A 19,338-nucleotide genomic window follows, 5' to 3' on the forward strand; every position below is an offset into this window, starting at 1 on the left:
AAGACTTTGGCATCTCCATGGGGAAGGAAACGAGCCTCATAAAAGAAATCAATCAAACATCACCCGCAATAGCAACCTCTGGAATGAAGCCGCAGTGGAAAAATCCCAGAAGAGCCTCCCTATCCCTCCACAATTCCCTCACTTTGAGGAGGAGAAAGACATTTTCCGAAGCCCATCCATGTTTGCTTGATTTTATTAGGATTGCCACATTCATCATGTCACAACGTCACTGATCGATGAGCTTTAGAACGGGAAGTGCCAGCGCCAGCCGGCGGTGATGGGGCTTCGATAGGAACATGTGTCCTTCCCTCCTTATCCCTCCCATCCCTCCCTATCCCAATCCCCAACTCTCACAGCTTTGATTGCATCCATAAAACATGGTTTGACAAAAAACAATGTGGTTTTCCCAGCTGCCACGTTTCTTCTCCCCCAAGAAGTTGAGAACTCAAAAACCCAACCCCAAAAATCAAACCCAGTGCTCCAAAAGGAAAATAAAAAAGGCCAGGAATTCTTTTAATGGTATAAAATAAGAGTGGATATGGCAACGCTACGAGGAAAAGTGGGATACATCACGGAAACCAAAGTCTTTTTGCAGGCAACACTGTTTGGAAAGAGGAGAACACTTGATGGTGACAAAAGTGAAGTTCTAAATTATATACAACAGGATCTAAGGGTGGATTTGAGGAATAGTCTCCATGGAGGTGAGTCAAGGTTCAACTTGCCCTTGTCTATTGCTTCGTTATCCAGATCCATAATAACACTTAATAAGGAGACGGATGCGTAAAAATGGGACACGTGGAATAAAGAACCCCCCCCAAAACTCAGTTTTCCATATGAAAACGCCACGTCTACGTGCTTGTCCCATGTGGAATGTACCTACAGTCGTTTCACAGGCCGGGGGCTTCTCCTCCGGGAGGAAAAGCATCCGGAGAGCCGGGATACGCTCGCTTGCTGGGGGTGAGCTGATGGGAAGCACCCTCCCCCCTGCAAGCCTCTGGTCATCCCAAAACTCGTTTCCAGGCGGAAAAGTCCCGATTTGCCCGGGTGCTGGAAGCGTCTGATAGTGGGATGGAAAACAGGGGCAGAAAGCCCGAATCCTTATGAAGGATGAGAGTCAGTTGTTAAATTTTAAGGGATATCCGATGGCTTTTTCCAGGCACTCTACCAACGAGCCGGCGGAAAGAAAATCCCTCTCCACTTCCACAAATTTGATGTAGATGGATTTGGGGGAGACGCCGGGCTCGACGAGGCAGTTCTGAGATAAAAAGGCGTTGATCCCAACCCAATCTTTGCTGAAGGTTTTGGTGTTTGCCTGGAAGTGTAAAAACAGGCACTGCTGGAGAGTCCGGACCTCGGCGATGCCGAGGTAACAGTAGATAATCCGGGCGGATTCCATGTCCACCCGGAGCGAGGCTTGTGGAGAAGGAACCTCCAGCTCACCTTGAGTCTCAGTGCCGGGATCAGGCGCCCTGTGCTCGGTGGGAGAGGAGGGAGGTTTCTCATGGCACTCTTCATATCCAATAGCGTACAATCCAGGGCTTTTGGGAATTCCTCCCGGTAATAAATACTGGACGACGTTCCCTCCGGTGGGTTTGGAGTGAGCGATGGGGATCCAGTCGATCTCCATGTGGAGCTCCAGGCACCTGGCTTCACTGATGGTGATCTCCAGGAATTTGTAATAGACGTTTTTCCAGTTCATTTTCTGCACTCTGGTCATGATCACCCGACCCTCCGGTTTTTCCGAGTTGAAGTATTCCCGGAGCCGCTTCCCAAGGGGTACTTGGGAGCTGATCTCCGCATAGTGGTAGCGGATGTCCTCCTTCCAGCGGGTGTTGTACCCGATGCCAAAAATGGCCAGTTTGTTGGAAAGGTGGAGCCTGGAGAAGTCCGTCCAGCTCTGAAACAGCTCCCACTTCAACTGGACCGACTCCAAGATTTGCATAATGTTCTGCATGACGTCGCGCTTCCTGGGAATTACAAAACATGGAGAGAAGGAGAAAGGCATCAGCAAACTGGAGCAGCAAAACCATCCTGGCCAATGTACCGATCTTTGGGAATGTTAATGACTTTTTCAGGCCCACGATGGATTGGCCTTGGGACAACCTGGTCTAAGTTGGCTTGGAAGAGACAATTCAACTTTGGAATGAAGACTTGAGGATCTTTCCTAGAATCCCAGCCTGGTTTGGGTTGGAAGAGACCTTAAAACTCATCCAGTTCCAACCCCCTGCCATGGGCAGGGACACCTTCCACTAGAGCAGGATGCTCTAAGTCCCATCCAACCTGGCCTTGAACACTGCCAGCCATGGGGCAGTCACAGCTTCTCTGGTTCTGCAGGTTTGGGGTCAGTTGACAGCAATAGCAGCACCACACATGTGTGTTTGATCAGGAAAAGAAGAGCCAAGATAAATTCCAGCACCCAGAGCGCTCAGTGATGTGTTTCCTACAGCAAATACCTTGGCGATGCTCTCCCATCCTCTCTGCTAGGAAAAGAACCTGGTGCACATCAGCAGCTGTGGATTTCTGCCTTTGCAAGCACAAGTTCACCTTCTGAGGAGAAGACAGACAAGGGGACAAGGCAGAGGAGGGAACAGGTAGCACATGGTGTGTGTTTTGCTGCTGTTCTACACTCATCTGACTCAAGACAGACAGCTGAACTGAACTGAAAGCAAGCAGTCCCATCCAAAGCCAGCGACAGGAGAAAGCAGCGTGGGTAGATTTTCAGTCAACAGCGGAGGAACGGAGCTAAAAACCCAAAAGAAAAGCTCCCACCTTTATTAATGACACCAGAAATACCCTGGCTAAGTTTAGCTCAGCACAAAATAGAGCTGCTGGGGGAATAAAAACGATTAGTCACTCATCCAAGTGCTGAGAAGAAGAAGGATTTCAGTAGAGGTGATCTCCAGCAGCACAGTACGGGAGGAAAGGGCTTTCCACAGAGGGAATCATCACTTGGGAGTACAGAGGAATAGGGAAAAGACATTTGAAAACACTCTGCTTTTTGGGTTTGGAGTCTTCTCTTCCCACTCACACCAGGACTCCACTTGGTGGCTGCCCTGCTGAGCAGGAGATCTACCTCCACGCTGTGGCCAAGCAGAGGTATTGGAAGCATTAACAGTCAAATCCTTGCCATTATTCATTTTTCAGTAGGAAACTGCCCTGGAGCTGGATTTCCATCATCTACCCACGATCTCCCTTGCTGGCCACTGGCCATCTGCATGGCTTTCTCCTCGGAAGCATTTGGAATTCAAATATGGGAAGGAAGACACCAGAGACAAGACATGGTGTAAATTTGTTCTAGAGGCTGTTTCCAAACAAAAGCAGACATCAAAGCAGCTGGATCAGCTGGTTTCAGTGAAGGACCCAGCTCCCCATGCTTCTAGTTCATCTTCGCGAAGCCCACAGTGAACAAAAAGCCTCTTCAAATCAATCTGAAATAGCAGAACAGAGCTGGAAGCAGCATTTCACTTTGCAGCTTATTTGGAGGCAGCAGCGTGCCAAAAAGAGGCAACAACAGAGCGGCTGTGGGGAATGAACACCCAGCTGATGGAGCATGGGACCTGGACACAGCTTTCCTATTGCGATTTGCTTCCTACACTGCTGAAAATCAGGGAACCCAGGAAATACGGGAAGTTTTATAAGTCTGGAGGCCAGTTATTTACTACCTGAAGCTAAGAGAAGTAGTGCTGTCCTTGGAGATTGACTGCATTAGGTTTGTAGGTGCAGGATCAGGTCCTGGTGCTTGCCAAGCTGGGGGGAGCAGCTGAACCCCAGGAGGAAAGGGAGTTCCCTCTGGTTCTGCAGGTTTGGGGTCAGTTGACAGCAAGAGCAGCACCACACGTGTGTGTTTGATCAGGAAAAGAAGAGCCAGAATAAATTCCAGCACCCAGAGTGCTCAGTGATGTGTTTCCTACAGCAAGTATCTTGCTGATGCTCTCCCATCCTCTCTGCTAGGAAAAGAACCTGGTGCACATCAGCAGCTGTGGATTTCTGCAGGCTGCTTAGCTCCAAAAGCTTCTAAACCCCTTTCAAAAGCCCAGGGGAAGGGAAAGAAGGAAGCAAAGCCAAGATCTATGACTGCCTGACAGGAGGATGGAGCCAGGAGGGGGCTGGGCTCTGCTCCCAAGGAACAAGGGATGGGACAAGAGGAAACGGACTCAAGCTGCACCAGGGGAGGTTTAGATGGAGCTGAGGAACAATTTCTTCCCCAAAGGGTGCTCAGGCATCGGAACAGGCTGCCCAGGGCAGTGCTGGAGTCACCGTCCCTGCAAGTGTTCACATACAACATAGATGAGGTCTTCAGTGCCATGGGTTAGCGGTGGCCTTGGCAGTGCTGGGGCAACAGTTGAACTCGATGAGCTTAAAGGTCTTTTCCAACCTGGTTAACTCTATGAATCTGTGATTTTGGCAAAACACATGCTTGAGGTTCAGCATCACCATGTCAGAAAGGTTCAGCAGGGAACCTGAACTCACCTCCATTCCCTCCACTGAAAACCTGCCCCTGACCAAGAGTGTAGATGAAATTCTACCTCCTTTGAAATCAGTTTTATGTATTTTAAACCACCAGCCAAAGAGGTGAAGAACTCCGAGATCTATTTATCTCTTGCAGCTTTTAAGAGCTGATGCAACTCTTCCTGAAGATAACAAATAAATATCCTGCTTACCTTTCTATCAGCCCCACTGCCCCTGACTGCCTTCTATCTACTAAATCAGGGTTGAAAAGTTCCTTGGCCTCACAGAAGGGGGAAAAGAAGTTCTGAGTAAATCTGTGTTGGAAGATGCTCTGCGCTTCCAGTGAGCACAAGCGATGGGCTTATCACCTGCAGGCTTCATGAGATGCCCAGGAGTTCAGACATTCCTGTGCATTTTAGAGGGAACCTGGAGTGGGAAATGACCAGAGAACTCTGAAAGGTCTCATCTACCAAACCGGATCCAGCTAGCATCTCCACATCAGTCCCTGGAGGAGAAGGTTCATGCACCTGAGCCTCCACCTCTGAAAATTCAGGATTATTGCCTCTGCGGGTCCCTAAAGCACGCCTTGAAAGGCAAAATTATCCCTGAACAATCCCAAGGAATGGTTCAAAGAGGCAATAATAATGCTTAGGATGAAAAAAGGTTACTTTTCTCCAGGTTGCCGAGTTGCTCAACTGAATTTGCTCCATGTTGAGCTAAAGAAGTCACCTTTGAGTACTGTGAAAACCCATCTGATGTGAGGAGGCTGGAGGCCACTGCAGTGAAAGCTTCTTTTCTATTATTATTTTAACTTTTTTTTTTTAGGTTTTAGAGGATTTTTTTCATTTAATTACAACAAAAAGCCTCTGTTCTGTTACCACTCAGGGACATGGTGTTAATGCACTCAGTGCTGACGACTTCCCACCCTACAGAAGCTCATCTTCCAGCACAGGAAACACCACATTGATTTCAGATGACACTACAAACTACTCGTGGGGAGCTCAGAACCCACCCAGGAGGGTCTGCAAGCCAATTTGTGATGGTTGCAGATTTATCTACCACCACCTCAGGGGTTTTACAACCCTGAAGGTCATAAGAGAGTAAAGTCTGAGTAAATACAGCCCAATTCCTTTCATTTTTTGAGAGGCTCTGCGTTATTGTTGGCGAGGCGAGGGAGACTCGCATGCTCCGAGCATTCCAAATGCTCCAGATTAAACTGATCCAACAAGGTTAAAAGTCAGCTCTGGAAAGTTATAAAAATAAATTAAAAGTATATATATATATATAAACCCCAAGTTTTGGCATGCCTTCCTACTGAGGGGAAGCAGGAACTCTTCTCGCAAGCATTACTCACACCAAGCCATCAGCACACAACTATAGGGGTGCTGTGTCCCTGTTCTCTCTCTTCCTTTATTTTATGCTATGTCCAAAGGGGCAAACTTAAGGAAAATGGGGAAAAGAACCAATCCCAAACACCAAGATTACAAATTGATCGGAGAATGAAGCCTTGTGTCATGCTATAAGCCTGCCCACACACATCTCTAATGAATCTGACATGGACTTAATGCCTATTTGAAGCCCTCTGCATTCATGTAAGTCCTGATTCAGCCTCTGAGTGACCAAACCAAGAAGAAAGAAGAGCTGTGAAGCTTTGCAGATGTTCTGAGGTAACTGGCATCATGCAGCAAGCAGCTTCGGCTGTATGAACAGTCTTGCACAATGGATTTATAATTATAATCAGAAGGTTCCAATCTCCTTCCCTCCCGCACAACATCCCCACAGAAGCACATTCCAGGGTAAAACATTCAGAAGTTACTTACTGTGCGTCTTCAGAAGATTCCTGCTTTATCTTCAATGTTCTTTTGGTGGTAGGGATTTCATCTGAAAGGTAAAATTCCAACAGATAATTACATTTCAGATCGTATTCCTAAAGCCTTTTTAAAGAAAGGAGGTTGAAATGAAGTAATAAGTAATAAATAAATCCAGAGTTGCTTCCCGAGCCCGGCAGTCCGCTAGAGCCCTGCATGAGACAACTCCAGCTCCTAAATCCTCCCAGTCAATGGTATTTTTTATTTCCTTTGGAATGGATGTGGTCAATTAAGATCTGAATCTATCTCCACAAGTGCAAAACCTCTCAAGGACAAGACTACAATTCCTACTATTAAATTAACTGAATTGCAAACTCCATTGTTAAAAAGGACGGGGAAAAAAGAAAGAGAAAAAGGCTGTTCTGCTTCCCAAATGCATCTGTATTTCATTTAGATGTTGTGTGCTATGTGCTTTTCTCACAACTGCTCTGAACATTCCTTCAAAGCTTCCCAATCCATCACTGCCCTGACAACAGATGGGTCCAGATATGTGACTGCATCTCCTCTCCCTCTTTCATCCTACAGATCACCAGGGGAAGAAACCAACCAATTCATGGCACCGTCAGTTTTTATCCAACTCATCTTCTAACTGCTGCTTCTCTTGGATCCCCACTGAATTTACTGAGTTAAAGCTTCTGCCATGAAAATAACTCCTGTTAAAATAGCCCCGTAAGATCAGTGGGTCAAGGGATAGAAATAGACTTAAAGAAATCCACTTCTTCACCAAACTGCTCAGATCAGTGTGGTTTGTATCAACAACGTGGTACCTCACTCTGTTTAACCATGTTCAACAAACAACAAGCAACAAGCAAATCCCTAAATTGGTCAATATATTGATTCTTACACAGAAACAGCAAGAATTCAGGTAAGGAAAGCATGTGGAGGGGTTCAAATCCTGCAGTTTGAGCTTGCTTGCTTCCTTTTTAATGTAAAAAAAAAAAAAGTGGCCTTACATCTGGATATAAGCACATTTACATGTTTAAAACATCACATACACCCTAGTTAGGGTATATAAAAAGAAGGAGCAACATGTTTTTGTAAGCAGTTTGAAGTCCTGTTCTTAATGTAAGTGAAGTGTGTTTGAAGGTAACAGACAGATTCAGCTGGCTATCAATGAAAGGGAAAATATCTCCCTATATCCCACGAGGGGGAGCAAAACCAAGCAGGGGAAGGAGAGAGGGAATGTATCGCTTAATCCTACACCATTTCTGGCCACACAGCCCTCCTTTCCCTCTGCTAGGCTCTTTAAACTCAAGTCCCAGTCATAAAATACTTCAGGAACCACGGTTTGCTTTTAACTGGGCAGTTTCTTTCCCTTTTCTCCTCAAGGACATCGTGTGTTTTGCATCTTCAGTGTGTGATGCCCAAAACATGGAAGCTGGTATTGAGACAGGTAAGTGAGAGATCAGCATGAGCACAGAGCACAAGTAAGACCTAGAGGATGGAGATGCACCAGGATGGGATTTCTTACCCAATTCCTGTTCACCAGTCTGGTAACAGTGAAGATCCTGACTGTGGTTTCCCCAATCCTCCTGTGAAAACTCCTCCATCGTGCTGCTGTCCGACTCCAGCTCCTGGTACAAACCACTGCTGTTGATGAGCACAGGCTGGCAGGGCTGGGAATCCCATCCTCCTTGCCCAAAGACCTGCTCCAGCTGTTCAAACGTGTAGCTGCTTTTCCTCTTCCCGACACCGTGCTCCTTCACGCGGCTGTAGCACCTACGCAGGGTCTAAGATGGAAGGGGGCAGGTTAGTCACACAGCAGTGGGCTGGGAGAGCACACTTACAGACAGCTAAACAGCTGCTATAGGCAGAGATTTGGGTTGGTTTGGGGGGTTTCTATTACTTCTGCTGATCAGTATTTGCCCTAAATGCAATGCTCCCAAATTAATCTACACCCATCGCATGTATTTGACATTCCCACTGCAGCAATTTAGCATTAACATCTATGACACAGGACAAAGTTGCATAGCAGCTACAGGCTCATCAGGTTTAACTGGAGTGATTTAACCTCTTCCCCGCTTCAAAAACAAAGAAAAGAATTCCCAGATCTGCCGTGAAACATAGGGAAAACACTACAAATACCAAGAGACCCCCAGTCAGAGACACCAACCAGCCAGGAAAACACACACCTACTATGAGGAGGAGAAAGCAGAGCTGGTGTCGTGCCCCCAGCATGGAGAAGGTGCAGCAGGGAGAAGAGAGGAAGGGCAAGAGAAAGAAGAGTCCCCCAAAGCAAAGATGGTCCAACCTTCCTCACTCTGGTAAGAAGACACGAGGTACGAAATGTATATGCCTAAGCTATTCAGCTAGGAAAATGTTTATTACTTACATATTCTGCATTCCTTACTAACTCACTCTGCCTCTTGTGAAGCTGCTGAAATTTAAAAGAGGTCAAATCAATAATGCTTCACATGGCCAGACTTTGATAGCAAGCATTAAGCATGAAACAATGCTAGCGTGGCTCTAAGAAGACTTTAAAAACAGCACTGAGGCCAAAACCTCCCACATGGACCGATGCAAAATCATCTACTTTTGGTGCTCCCTTCAGCATTCCGATGGCTGGACCGGTGTTTGAGTGCCAGCAAGGCAAAGTTGTAGGACTCTATCACATTTACCCCTTAATCCAAAGCAACACACAACTATATGGGGATTAAAAGAAGATAAAATCATCTTAATGGGCATCCCTCAAGGTGGTTTTGATTCTACCACCACTGTACATTTGAAAGGTCATGATGTGTCCCAGGTCTGCTGGATCTTGATGGTCTTTGGATTGGTGGAGTGCTAGAAAACCTATTTTTTAATTAGAATTTGGGGCTTGGAGCAAGCTGCTCTAGTGGAAGGTGTCCCCGCCTGTGGCACGGGGTTGGAACTGGATGAGCTTTAAGATCCTTTCCCACCCAAACCAGCCTGTGACTCCATGATGGTAGATTGCTCAGGTTCTAGCCTGAATGGCAAAGCAACCTCTGGAGTTGAAGAAAGACATTAACTTGGGAAGATCTACTCCTGTCTGCTTGCATTCTGGAAGAACACTGTAATGGACTATCAAGCACATGTCACTGCAAAAACCACTTGGGTTTCCCCCCACAAAAGGTATCTTTACATCACCAGAAAGCTCAAACCTACCTAATGCTCCACATACACTGGTTTAACAGCATCAGCAGCAAAGGAAGACATTCCTAACCAGCTTCCTGGTGATATTCAGAGCCCTGGGAGCAGAAGCAAAACTGCTGAAGCAGCAAGTCAGTTTTACCCTGCTGATGAACATCTAAATGATGCTCACCTAAAATCACACGGGTCAGCCCTGTTTCATCGATGCACCACAGGGGTGAGGCGGACCAGATCCCTCTGCAGCTACCTCCATCTCCCATTATTTTCTTCAGAGACCCTGGTAAGACCTAAATAACCGCCTGGACCTCAGGAAACCACCCCTGGGACACTTTCCAGCACTCAATGCTTCAAGACACCTTTCTCCCAGCAGCTTATTCTGATCACCAAGATTAAAGATCCAGGTTTCAGTTATGCACCTCCTCTATTCCTCCTGGTGTCCAGCTCAACTCCTGCTCTGTGGTTCCTGAAATGCACAATCATATATTGGTACAGATAGACAAGGAAGCAGTCAATTAGGAGAAGTAATGGAAAACAGACCTGATAACTGCCCAGTGACTGCTCAGACTGGAAGAGACCGAGGCTTTTGCTTACTGCTCTGCCACACTGCCTGCAATACGAAGACAGATTAGCCCCACTTAATTTCTATTATGAAATCCAAAGGAGAGGACAGTCAAAAAGCTCAGTGTGGGTTTTCTCACATAGGAGCCCTCGTCTGCTCTCCAAGTGAAGCCACAGGAGAAATGATCACTCTGCAAGAACTGCAGCAGGAACACCAGAAACACTGGTCAGAAAAGCCTGAGGAAGGGACCTTGAGGAAGGCTGTGGGCCTGGGATAATAAATGCAAGACAAAGATATAACTCATTTAAGAGGAATAAAAGGCAAAGCTGATCTGAAGATGGGCAGTTGGCTGGCTGCTATGGAATGTACCCCACGGGTCCAGCATTTGACCTCTTCAAATTGAAAGGCAGCTGCTTCCCAACATAAGAAAGATATGGAGCTGCTGAAGCAAGTCCAGAGGAGGTCATGAGGATGATCGGAGACTGAAGCACCTTCCATACGGAGCCAGGCTGAGAACATTGGGGCTGTTCAGCCTGGAGAAGCTGCGTGGAGACCTCAGAACAGTTTCCAGAGTCTGAAGGGGGCTACAAGGACACTGGAGAGGGACTCTGCATCAGGAATAGCAGTGATAGAACAAGGGGTGATGGGTTCAAACTGAAACGGGGGAGAATTAGGTTGGATCGTAGGCAGAAGCTCTTCCCTGTGCAGGTGCTGAGGCGCTGGCACAGGGTGCCCAGAGAAGCTGTGGCTGCCCCATCCCTGGCAGTGTTCAAGGTCAGGTTGGACACAGGGGCTTGGAGCAAGCTGCTCCAGTGGAAGGGGTCCCTGCCCGTGGCAGGGGGTTGGAGCTGATGAGCTTTAAGGTACTCTCTAATCCAAACCAGTCTGGGATTCTATGATTCTATGCTCTGCTCCACATTATTGGACCCAATGATGAAACTCAGGGTGAAATCCAACCTGCCTCATCACAGAGAAGGTCAAACCAGAGAACAGCAACATCAAGTTTAAGAAGAGACTATTTACATCACAAAGCTGCTAAAACTACAGCCCCATTACAAAGAAGCCCATCACTGGAAGCAACAGCACACCAAGGGCTGACATTCCTTCCCCTTTCATGTGGGTTCCTGGCATTCCCTTCTTCTCTTTGCACTTTAAGAGTGCTTAACCAGCATCCTCAAGGGATTTCTTTTTCCTCTAAAACAGGAATTACACACTCAGCAGGCAACCCCAACTCAGCAGAACCCCCCAGTTCCCATCCAGGGTGAGGAGGAGGAATCCAGCTCCAAGGGAGTGGGTCTGTGTTGGGCAATGAGACCCAAAACCCCCAAACAACTGGAGCACATTATTCCTTTATACTAAAGGAATAATTCCATCACTCCTTTAAACTAAACCAAGACTTTTTTGCCTGAAAATTCCTCCTGATTCACACAGCTCTGCACAGTCAGTGGCAAGAGTAAAAGCTCACCTGCACTGCCTCAGAGCATCCACCACAGCCACACATGAAAAGCAAAGAAGTGATGATGTCCCAGTGTAAAAGATCAAGGAATACACACTGGATGCTTTGGCTTTGGGATTTCAGGATGGCAACATCACAGCATGAGGCCACAATTTGTTTTCCTGCAGATAAGAGCAGCTCAAGAGCTCACCTCCCACTGCCCAGCTGTGAAGGGCATGGAACCAGCACATGAGTCTGGAAAGTGTTTGGCCAAATATTCCATTCCCTGCCTTGAAACACCAGGAAAATGAAAACTTCAAGGCTTCCCATGCACTGCTGCAGAGAGGGAATGAGTTTCCGGATGCACCAACCAGGCTTTGCCATGAAGACACTTAGGAAAGAGGAGGAGGGCTGGATGAGAAGCATGTGTGCTCTAGTAAATGACTTCGGATATATTACTAAACAAGCAAGAATTAAGGATACGACTTGATGCACCCAGATAAGGAAGTCATAGAACACAGGACAGCTTTTTTGGGAAGCCACCAGGCAAGAAGTGAGATGTTCCAATCCTCAGCTCCCGACTGCTGAACTCGCCAGTCACTGTCCTCGGAGGCACAGAATCAGATTCAAGGTCCCTTTCCAAGGGAAGAAACCAGGAAAAGCTGCTGGAATGGTTATGTGTGAATCCCTAAATTTGAAACAGACACTTCCAGAGTGGCTCAAACCCAAGCAGAGTCTTATTCCCAGCTTGCAGGCCAGCACTGCAGCAAAGCACATGCAGATGTTGAGAGACAGAGGAAAATCTGGGACCTTCCTTTGCATCCTGTTTGAATTAGGAGGGAATGCAGCTATGCCATACAAGTGGAAAACTTTCTCCTTTGGAGCTGACTTTTTCCTTTCCAGGTCATTTTAAACTCGCTCCTCAAGACCTGGCAGATTCCAGGGAAGGCAGGGGCCCTGAAGACAAAATAAGTGGAATCTGATATGGTTTTAAGCACGATTTACTTCTCTAATACATCAGCAAATCCTCACACTACAGGCCCTTGAGGGCAATATGGGACATGATGGATAATACATGGAATGAGGCAGCCATGTGCTCCTTCCTCACCACCTCCCCAGCTCTGTTATCAGCTCAGAGAGCCGACAGTGAAGGACTATGAAATGGCAACAGCGTGTTCAAGTCACCCTCCTCTGTCCCCAAGAAGATCCAGGCATTGAGCCCTCCACATCTAGAAGTGATTTTCATTCTTGGTTGAGCATCAAGAGTCAAACAGCTGATTCTGCCTGGAATCCCACAAAACCTGGGATTTTAGGGATGGCAGCAGCTACCACAACTATCTCAGTAATCCCTACAACAAGGTCAACTCTTGGTTCTTGTGAGAACCCCCAGCTCTCCATGAGTGCCCAGTTCACAGCATTCCAGCCAAAAACCTCCAGCAAACCCCAAGCCTTTGGAAAAGCCATTTTTTTGGGGGCCTCCAGATGATTGCACTGATGGAGATCCTCATGGTGGGGATCTGGGTTATGTAACAGCACAATGGGCACAGGGTGCTGGACACAACTGACGTCCAGCAGCTGTTCTTCACCCAGCAAGGTCAACCTGGGAATGACTACAGGCACAGGGCAGTGCATGGGTGGCAAGAGGACAACCCCCTTCCAGCAGGACACTATAGCACTGAAGATCCATGCCAAACATGTAGTGTGTTGATATAGAAACACCTACCCTGTCTGTCAGGAGCTGCTCTTGGAGGTGATAAAGACAAGCCCTGTGCTTTGTTATTGCCTCCAGGCTGGCTGGTTGGTGCCTGATGTGTGGTTTCTTTCAAGTGTGACCTTTTCATAGGCAAAGATGTGGTCAAGCATCATTCCTTAAGGGAAAGGGGGAGAATCCCCCTCTGTGAGAAGCTCACAAACCACTGGGAGCATAGGATCTTCCAGCAGTCACCAAAACACTTGCTCTGGACCCGAAGCAGCTACAGCTTGCAACCAGCTCCATCCAAAAGCATCATCCAAAGCCAAACAGCCAATTCTGGGCTCATTTCATGTGAGACTTCTCCCAACCTGCTCAGCATCACCTGAAGCATCAACAGTTGCAGAGCCTGTGGCCAGAACTGGGGTAGGGGTGCTCTACAGTTGCTGCATAAGCTCCTACCACAACCCAAATCCATCAGAGTCTCGTGGCCAAAACCAAACCACCTCAAGTAACGTTTCCATGAGGCATCAGCCTCTGGCAAAGCCCAAAGCTCTGCAGAAGAACCAGTTTAAGCAACGAGCACCTTGAAAGCTGCTGAGAAAACAAGGGACTCAAGGAGGCTTCAGGCTGCAGCTCAAAAACTCTATGGATGTGTTCAAGGGAAATAAATCCCTGAACAGCAAATACTTGGAATCAACGGGATGAGAAGAGGAAACACACTGAGAGACCAGAACTTGTAAAGCTGGAGGGAGCTGGGAATGTTGAAGCCACCCTTCCAAGCTTCATTCCAGCCCAATCTACTCTATGAGACCCCACAGCGATTCCCACAAGGGTCCAGCCAAACAGCTCTTCTTTGCAGGAATGGGATGCTCCCAAGCCAGACACCAAACCCAGCCTTTCCCTCTTTCCTAAGGAATGATGCAACTGGAATGACCCCTCTTTAAAACCTGCCACCACAGGATACACATCCCTGGGGCTGCTGGAGGACAGGTTTCATTATTAAAGAGGTTTCAGAGCTCACAGCACATCCTGGTGTGGGCCAGTGGAAGATGCTGTATCCCGTAAGGCAATTCCAAAGCTAAGGAAGGAGCCACAAGAACAAGAGGGCAATCAGAGTCCAAACCAGCCCTCATTACTGGGGTAACTGGGAGTCCCCTTTACCCATGGCAGGCAACTGCCACCCTCTCATGAACCCAAGACACTGAGAACAACCACGGTGATGTGGTGCTCCAAAACCCCTGGGGAAAGGATGCTGCTGGGGGCTGTCCAAAGGGATGGAAACGGCTGCGACACCATCCTCTTCCCAGCTCTGGACCAAAGGATGCTGCCACAGCCAATCCATGTGGGAAGAAACTGAAAGGATGTAGTACCCGGGTCCAAAAAATGCTGCTGAATGCAAGGGCTGAACCCCCAGGATATGGCTCCAGGCCAGGAGATGCCAACTGGGTAATGCAGAGAGCCAGTGAGCTGATCCCAGGGGTCACAGTGCCCCCACCCCAGGGCCAGAGGCTGGACTGAGCCCGTGGGATGCCCACAACCAGGCTCACGGGATGCTCTGGAAAACTGCCTGAGTGAGGAGACTCTGATGGGGTGATCCCAAGGGATGCGGTGTCCCCGACCCAGGGATGCTCAGGAAAGATGCCAGCACAAAAGGCTGATCCCAGGAGACACCGTGTCCCCACATTGCTGGCCCAGAGGGTGGTCCGAACCCCCAGCCAGGACCACAGGATGCTTCAGCGCCGATTCCGAAGGGATTGAGCCTTGGGGACACAGCTTCCCAAAGGAAGCCCAGACCGGCCCACACGGGGACCACGAGGGGACATCCCAGAGCCAAAAGCCGCCGCGGGACATCAGGACATCACCTCCCTCCCCTCCCTCCGTGCTCCCTTCCCCGGCCGCGGTACCTTGATGCGCTCCCGGCACTGGGACGGGGTGCGCTCGTATCCCAGCTCGGCCAGGGCGCGGGAGACGCGCTCGTACATGGCGGGCCCGGGGGCCTTGCTGCCGAACACGGTCCCGGCGCCCTCCAGCTGCTGGTACCGCGCCTCCACCAGCCGCTCGTTACCCCAGACGGCGATCAGCGCGTTGGTCTCCGCCGGCGTCCAGGACATCCCTCGACAAGCGGCGGCGGCGGCGGCGGCAGCGCCCGGCGAGAAGGAGACGGAGGGCGAGGCCCCGCCGCGGCCGGCCCCGCCAGCCGGCGGCCCGGTGCCGAGCGGGGAGGCGCCGCTGGGAGTGGAGGGGTCGGAGAGACTGGGGTTGCCGTCGCTCAGCGCGCTGGGAGAGCCCGGCGACAGCACCTCCATCTTGGGCACCTTCAGCGGCGGCTCGGCCGGGAGCTGCGAGGAGCCGCAGGGCGCCGCCATCTTGGAGGTGCCGCACCGAGCGGGCGGAACTGACGCGCGGCTTCCGCCGGCGGCAGGGCGGTGAGGCGGTGTGGGGGCGTGGCCTTCGGTGAAGGAGGCGTGGCCACACGGGGTATAGGCGGGGCATGACGACAGGGCTGGAATGGATGGGCGTGGCTAAATGATTGGTAGGCGTGGCTTACGCGTTGGGGGCGTGGCCATGGCTGAGGGCACGAGGGGCGCGGTTTGTCGCAGGGTAAGGCCACGGACAATGGGCGTGGTTACCCGGTGGGAGTGGCACATAATGGGCGGGGCTTGGGAAGTGGCTTGGGCGGTGGGCGTGGCTTGAGGACCCCCTCGAGCAGCGCGCCCATAGCCCCCACGGGCAAGCGGACGGACCCCCCGTGTGGGGCAGAGGTAGCCAAACACACTGGAACCCTACGAGCACCCACCACTGGGGCTGAGCACCCCCTTATTGGGGTTGATGATGCCAAACCTTGCGGATGAGCATCCCCAAACCTTGGGGCTAAACCAACCCAAATCTGGGCTAAGCACCCTTTTCCTTGCGCCCGAGCACCCCTCAGATTGGTGTTGAGCATCCTTGATTGAGGCTGAGCACCCCAAGCTCCGGGCTGGAACTGCGGGGGGGCCCTCGATGACCTCGGGGGGCAGATAACGGGGGGCCCCCGCTGCACCACAAACTATTCGTTAAGCCAAGATTAACCAGCTCCCCCATCCGTGTGGGGTAGTACAGAAGGAGTCCTATGGGTTAATTAATCGCTTTAATTAGGGCTGTGTTGGTTAAACAAATGGGGGGGGGGGGCAGAAAGGGCCGGATTGGGGGTGTTGAGCGGGCTGCAGCACATCTGGCAGGGGAGCGGCCGGGAGCAATCAGGGCCGTAATTATTCCCCTCTAATTAGGGGGATTAGGGGCTGCGAGGCGGCAGGGGGAGGGTCTGGGGACACATTAACTCCCCCCTTACCGGGGATGGCAGCGTCTTTGTCACCGACTGCCTGTCCCCAAAGAGACATACCCACTGCTAGCTCTGCAGTGTGTCCCCCCTAAAGGATGTCCCCAATGCCACCACGTCCCTAAAAGGATGTCCCCAAAGGGATGTACCCCCTGCCACCCTTGTGGCATGTCCCCAAAGGGCCCAGTGCTGGGCTGTCCCCACAGGGGTGTCCCTGCTGCCATCACATGCCTAAAGGGATGTCCCCAATGCCAGCCCTACAGTGTCCCCAAAGGGATGTACCCACTGCCACCCCTGTGGCACGTCCCCAAAGGGCCCAGTGCTGGTCTGTACCCAAAGGGGTGTCCCTGCTGCCATCACATCCCCAAAGGGATGTCCCTATTGCCAGCCCTGTGATGTGTCCCCAGGGAGATGCACCCACTGCTAGTGTGTCCCCTAAGGGATGTCTGTGCTGCCAGCCCTTCACTGTGTCTGTCCCCACATGGATGTCCCTGCTGCATCCCCAAAGGATGCCAGTCCCACGCCGTGTCCCCAGAGGGCTTCACCCACCACCAGCCTTACGATGTGTCCCCAAAACAGGGTCCCCAGTTGATATCCCCAACGCTGGCACACCCCCAAAAGGACATGTCCCCCTTGCCAGCCCCGCCAGCGTGTCACCACGGCTGGATACAGCGTCCCCAAGCCATGGCGGGGCCCCCCGGGCTGCGCTGTGTGGAGACCCCCGGGCCGGAGCTAATCAGGCGCCAATCACCATAACGGGGCGGGATGCAAATGAGGTTAACGGTTAATTAGGGATTGAAAGATTCATTATTCCTCCAGAGCAGCTGATTGCGATGCAGCCCCGCGTCTCCATTAGGGCCATTTGACCGCTGGCTAATGACACAGCGGGGAGGGGAGGGGGAAGGCTGTGGGTGCCCCCCTGTCCCCAACGCACCGAATACCTCCCGGAGTCGTTCCTATAGAGAGCTGTGCCCGTCCTCAGCCTCCCTGCCATGAGCTGTGGCTGTTCTCAGAGGGGCTCATCCCTGCAATGAGTTGTGCTCATCCTCAGCTCCCCAGGGACATGGAAACGCCGGGACAAGCAGCTTAGTCCAGCCATGTGAACCTCTTCCCCTGCTCCCCACTGCTCTCCATTGCTCCGCCACCTCCTCCTTCAAGCCAACTCAATAAAGATAATTAACAATTAGCCCAAAAGCCAAGCGGGAATGTGGTTGGATATAGAGAGTTTTCTGCAACTTCCTGACCTAGCCGTAATTAACTTCCCATTGCCAAAAACCACGGCCAAAAAGCGGTATAAACTTACTAACTGCGACCGTGGCTCATTAAAGCCAAAGCTCTGATTATCCCGCGATGTGGCTGCGGGCAGGAAACCACGGTGAGGGCTGGAAGGTGCTGGATGCGATGTCTGGGGAGATATTGAGCGGATGCTGAGGACTGGTCCCCATCAGCATCCTCTGGGGCTGCATCCTGTATCCAGCTGCCCCTGGAGCGCACAAAAGGGACTCAGGCGGGTGAATTGGAGCATCACGCCCCTGCCTTTGTCTCCCTTTCAAAGGCAATATTCCGGCCCCAGATGGGTTAATACATAATGCAGACAAGCAAGTAATTGCTTGCCTTTGTAGGGCCGTCAGCGCTGGGTCCCCGGCCCTCTGATCCCCCATTAGCGGCCATGCAAACAAGCCTTCCACCCAATTAAGCCCAGCTTTGATAGAGGTCTTCCCAATGATGTGCCGGTCCCAAACTAGCTATTCGCACATGAGCCACTACCTGTTAAACCGGGAATCGGCTTCCTTCGGGAACGAGCATCCCTCGCCTCTCGCTGTGCCCCAGCTGCCGAGCTCTGCCCGGCTTCCCCCTGCCCTGGAGGGAGCCCCGGCTGATAAATGATCTCCACAAACTCTATATTAAAGAGGTGGGAATGGGATGTTAATATACCCCCAGTCGCTCGTCTCCAGAACACATGGGCTCCGGCTTTCCCGAAGTAATGAGGCGGGCTGAGACCCCAACCCACCGGCCTCCTGCGCCTGCCAGGCGCGCAGGAAGGACAGACTGACATCCGTCCTCTGGGGCAGCCCACACCGAGCTGCCCCAGGTCATCCCCTGCAGCAGCTCCAGATGCTCACCTAAAGCATCCCGGCGTCATTCCTGAAAGCATGCCAGTGCGTGCCCTGAAACATCCCAGCATCGGCCCTTGGTGTCCTGGCATTGTCCCCTGCAGAATCCCAGCATCAGCCCCTAAAGCATCCCAATGTCATCACCTAAAGCATCCCAGCATCGTCCTAGGGGATGCTTTAGGAAGCATTCCAGCATTTTCCCCTAAAGCATCTCAGCATCATCCCCTAAATCACCTCAGCATCATCCCCTACAGCCTCCCAGTATGTTCCCTAAAGCTTCCCAGTGTCATCCTCTAATACATCCAAGCACCATCCACTAAAGCGACCCAGTACCATGCCCTAAAGGATCCCACTGTTATCATCTGAATATCCCAGCTCATCTTAAAACATCCCAGCTTTATCCCTAAAGGATCCCAGTGTCACCCCCTAAAGCCTTCCACCGTCATTCCCTCCAGCATCCCAGTATGTTTCCCTATAACATCCCAGTACATTCCCCTATACCATCGCAGTACATTCCCCTACAGCATCTCAGTGTCACCCCCTCCATCATGCCAGTATAATCCCCAACAGCATCTCAGGATGTTCTGCTACAGCATCGCTGTATGTTCCCCTACATCATCCCAGTATCATCCCCTGTATCACCCCAGTACATTCCCGTATTTCCCCCTAGTGCCATCCCTTACATCATTAAACCCCCACCATCACACAGCCCCACTCCTCTCCCCACCATCCCCAGCTGCTCCTCTCCATCCCTGTCCACCCCTTTTCCCCCTATCCCCCGCCGTGTATGCCC

General features: G+C 50.8%; 1 protein-coding gene across 5 annotated transcripts; it reads right to left on the reverse strand.

The window, feature by feature from the left end:
* Window positions 1-177: 177 nt before the first annotated feature.
* Window positions 178-15,522, reverse strand: MSANTD2 (Myb/SANT DNA binding domain containing 2). 5 transcript variants are annotated; one of them, XM_065697179.1, is made up of 5 exons: window positions 15,020-15,522; window positions 8,650-8,691; window positions 7,789-8,047; window positions 6,270-6,330; window positions 178-1,967 (listed from the first exon to the last, which is right to left on the reverse strand). In XM_065697179.1, the coding sequence occupies exons 1-5, from the start codon at window positions 15,479-15,481 to the stop codon at window positions 1,115-1,117; spliced, it is 1,677 nt and encodes a 558-aa protein (XP_065553251.1). In that variant the 5' UTR covers window positions 15,482-15,522; the 3' UTR covers window positions 178-1,114. The 5 variants fall into 5 exon arrangements, with proteins under 5 accessions (XP_065553251.1, XP_065553250.1, XP_065553252.1 ...); XM_065697178.1 differs by having other exon boundaries at window positions 8,650-8,694; XM_065697180.1 differs by lacking the exon at window positions 8,650-8,691.
* Between the last annotated feature and the right edge of the window lie 3,816 nt (window positions 15,523-19,338).

This window comes from Lathamus discolor, chromosome 17 (genome assembly GCF_037157495.1).
Source record: "Lathamus discolor isolate bLatDis1 chromosome 17, bLatDis1.hap1, whole genome shotgun sequence".
Classification (NCBI taxonomy): domain Eukaryota; kingdom Metazoa; phylum Chordata; class Aves; order Psittaciformes; family Psittacidae; genus Lathamus; species Lathamus discolor.

Excerpts from the sequence above, each read along its gene's own strand:
- MSANTD2 (XM_065697178.1), bottom strand. The coding sequence starts at position 15,481 with ATGGCGGCGCCCTGCGGCTCCTCGCAGCTCCCGGCCGAGCCGCCGCTG. Across the intron at positions 6,331-7,788 it reads GACTGGTGAACAGGAATTGG|ATGAAATCCCTACCACCAAA; the intron begins GTAAGAAATCCC and ends TTTACCTTTCAG. Across the intron at positions 1,968-6,269 it reads GAATCTTCTGAAGACGCACA|GAAGCGCGACGTCATGCAGA; the intron begins GTAAGTAACTTC and ends TGTAATTCCCAG.